Genomic DNA, 3,622 nt, shown 5'->3' with positions numbered 1-3,622 from the left:
CTAGTTCAGGATTTATTTATTATCATGTGGCACACAGCCAATCTGTGGTAACCATAACTCTGTTGCATGGATTAAATATTTATGCAAATCATAGCTTTAATAGCTGGTTATAAATTATAACATTTATTCATCTAGATTTTATATTCTGTCTCTCTCTCCATAAAAATGAATCTACCAGGAAAAATAGACACTATTCATTTTTTTGTAAGTGAGCAAACTTACAAATTTAGCAGGACATCTAATAATTATTACACTCACTGTATACACTTGATTATGTCACAGCAAATGACTCAGATGAACGCACGTATCTTATCAGGCAGAACCGCTGATGTTTTTGAGAAGCTGGACATCCTTGAGGAGGTCCCCAACACTCCGGGACTATAAATAAACACAGCGAGACTTTTTCTATCAGCTTTTTTCCCCACTTCTGTTTGATGTTAAGCTGACAGATGCACATTGTTCACCTGTTGCTTTCAATTTTATTATGGAAGCATTTCTAAAAACAAATTCCAAAAAATCTTTATTTTTAAACTACATTTTGTCATTAATATCCCTTTTTGTCCCATCTGTTTAATTATTCAAAGTAATGTTTTCACTAAAAACCACTCTCATTTTCTATTACTCAGCTGTTGCAAGCGCAGTGTTCAATTTGCTGTGGTCTGGTAGGGGAGCGGTATTGGAGCTGGTGACACCAACAGAATGAATAAGCTGAGAAGGAAGGTTCCGTCTGTGACTGGCTGTGAACTGCAGTCAATTTGTTTTATTCTGTTTCACCATTAGTCAAAAAACAAATGGTCTTTTTTTTTCTCAAACACAGAGACTGAAGTTGTGACTACACTGAACTGTTCATCTGAAACTATTTATTCGACCCTTCTTCTCAAAGACAAAATCCATCTTTAAGGTAATTTCCTCGAATTTACGGAGAAAAAATGGGAAATGTGCCACGGTCTCCTGGGGATTCAAAGTGTCAATAATACGTCCTGATTCCTTCCGCTGAGAATTATGCAAAGGGATTTATAATTCATAAATAAAGATGACATGATTATTGCTGCCGCCTTAACGCAACAGGCTTTGCCCTCAACTTGCTGCGTCAACAGCTCCCGACTCCCCTCTCACTTTTGGGGGGGAACGAACAAAACCTGCTGCAAGCGTCTTCTCGCTCCGAGATGCCATCCAGCCACGCCAAAACGAATATGTCAGCTGCGCAAAGTCAAGTGACAGCGGCACCGCGCTGAACGCTGCAGGCTGAAGAGGGCTCAGGGTGGCGTTGCGTTTGCTGTTCTCTCTCCTCCCTCTCTCTTTATTTTATCGTGGGACTGAGTGACTCGTTTAGGTCCGCTTTCTTTTCAAGTGAGCTTTTACTACCTTCCATAATTACGTCCCAAAGCAAAACGGACTTTATAGCGCTTGCTTCTCGGACTCTCCAGAGGAAGAGACTCATCGCCGCTGTGGTTGGAATCGTCATGGTTTTGACTCTCCTTATCGTGATTCCCCTGTTAGTCCAAACCTCTAAGACCGATGCGCACTACGAGATGATGGGCACCTGTCGGATGATCTGTGACCCGTACAACCCCAAACCTAGCACCGCGGCTTTGGAGGTCATGCAGGACCTGAGCGCCATTCCATCCCCCAGCTTTGTTCAAGGAGCTAAGGGCGAGCCAGGTCGGTCGGGGAAACCGGGGCCGAGGGGACCGCCTGGCGAACCGGGACCACCGGGTCCGAGGGGGCCACCAGGGGATAGAGGATATTTTGGAAAGCTCGGGTATTCCGGAGTAGAGGGCACAGCGCGGACTGAGACTGCCGGAGAATTGGGCACGGCTATCGGCGGGGCAAAGATAGCGTTTTATGTGGGACTGAAAAATCCTCACGAGGGATACGAAGTGCTGCGCTTCGACGACGTTGTCACGAACCTGGGGAACCACTATGACCCGACGACCGGCAAGTTTACATGCCAGGTGTCCGGGATTTATTACTTCACCTATCATGTGCTGATGCGCGGAGGAGACGGGACAAGCATGTGGGCAGACTTGTGTAAAAACGGGCAGGTAAATACCCAATTGTTTGTTAAAAACCCGTGCTTTGTAAGCACAAATGTAAACTCTTAGTGATTGTTTATTGCATGAATGGACTTCACAACGGAGCTGTGGTGCGCAATTACGCACTCTCATTTCAAGTCAAGAGTCTAGTGAGGAACTATGTTCTGTATTCTGAATGGGTTGTTCTCGCTTTAGCTTAACCTGTCATGATTTGAGTAATGCTAATTATCTCCAATTATCTTTCATGCAGGTCCGGGCCAGTGCTATAGCGCAGGATGCAGACCAGAACTACGACTATGCCAGTAACAGCGTCGTCCTACATCTTGATTCCGGGGACGAGATTTATGTAAAGCTGGACGGCGGAAAAGCGCACGGTGGAAACAACAACAAATACAGCACGTTTTCAGGTTTCCTTCTGTACCCGGACTAATTTGGGAACGTCTACCCACTCCAACAGGCCGTGCGAGAGAAAAAAGCCTCTAAACACAGCTCATCAAACTGATGGAAGAAAGCTGCCACCCAACAATAAAACCCTTGTCATTGTACTCACTTTTAAAAATCTAACTTTCTTCAAAGGATATGGATTCTTCTTTTTATTTAAATTCTAGGAGTTCCCTTTTAAAACACGGGTGCTAATTATTTTTCCGTATCCTTTCCAGTGCATAGGAACCCCTTTGAAACACATTTCTGCTGGAGAAAGAAGTGAAATGAGTATAATACAAGATTCAGCAAATTATGTATATATGTGTATATATATATATATATATGTTAGGAACAAAGACTCTGTGTGTGTGTTTATAAGTGTGTGTTTACAGTGCAGATATTTAAACAATTAAACTGTGTGGATTTTGTGCATCACCGTGTCTATGGCTCCACTGTTGATGAGCCCCCCATCCCCTATACAGAAGACATTAATGCGTGAAGCAGTGCTAATTTATGGATATATAGTCTATTCAGATGTATGTTTTTATGTATTTATCTATTCAAGAAGAAATTACTAATATAAGCTGTAATTAACTGTCCATCTGTTGTTGCACGAATGTGTCAAGATTGCTTCACATTCCAGTATAAGTGTTGGTCAGTAATTTCAATAAAAGATTGTTTTCTATGATGGCATGGAGGGTTGTGACTGTCAGTAATAACAGCATGTTGTAGACATAGTGGAACCCCTGTGAGCAGGTGAAATGTAATAAATACATAAGAAAAGTAGGTATATACAAATATATCAGAAATATATTGGAAACAAGACGTTAATGGTGCGTATGATGAATTCCTTAGAACAAGGGCAGGCAACCTTTCTGATGATGAGTGCCATCTAAAATGTCCTCAGAAGTCAATGTGCTCTATATGAACAGTTACACACTATATAGAACAACTTTATAGAATTATATTTGTTCGCAGATGTTGGCAGCTATCAGCAAATAGTTTTCAGCTATTTTGAAACAAAAACAGACTTTTTATCCATAACAGCAAATGAACTGTACAACAGAAAATGCAAATGCTATTTATGGTCTCCTCACAACAATGATAAGAAAAATAAACTGGGCCAATATGGCATGTTTGTTAATACAGAGACACACATGTTA

The 3,622-nt window shown here is 41.8% G+C and overlaps 1 protein-coding gene across 1 annotated transcript; it reads left to right on the top strand.

Moving 5' to 3' along the window:
- Window positions 1–1,384: 1,384 nt before the first annotated feature.
- On the top strand, window positions 1,385–3,144 carry c1ql2 (complement component 1, q subcomponent-like 2). Its single transcript, XM_084907979.1, has 2 exons — window positions 1,385–2,045; window positions 2,287–3,144. The coding sequence occupies exons 1-2, from the start codon at window positions 1,464–1,466 to the stop codon at window positions 2,464–2,466; spliced, it is 762 nt and encodes a 253-aa protein (XP_084764105.1). The 5' UTR covers window positions 1,385–1,463; the 3' UTR covers window positions 2,467–3,144.
- The last annotated feature ends 478 nt before the right edge of the window (window positions 3,145–3,622 follow it).

The sequence above is a fragment of the Perissodus microlepis genome, chromosome 16, assembly GCF_051167445.1.
Source record: "Perissodus microlepis isolate ML-2025 ecotype Zambia chromosome 16, ASM5116744v1, whole genome shotgun sequence".
In the NCBI taxonomy this organism is placed as follows: domain Eukaryota; kingdom Metazoa; phylum Chordata; class Actinopteri; order Cichliformes; family Cichlidae; genus Perissodus; species Perissodus microlepis.
The sequence above is the reverse complement of the archived record's forward strand: the minus strand, read 5'-3'. Positions and strand labels throughout refer to the sequence as shown.

What these genes read in the sequence shown, in the direction of transcription:
- c1ql2 (XM_084907979.1), top strand. Translation starts at nt 1,464, where the DNA reads ATGGTTTTGACTCTCCTTATCGTGATTCCCCTGTTAGTCCAAACCTCT. An exon ending in ACTTGTGTAAAAACGGGCAG is followed by an intron (nt 2,046 to 2,286) that starts GTAAATACCCAA and finishes TCTTTCATGCAG; the next exon opens with GTCCGGGCCAGTGCTATAGC.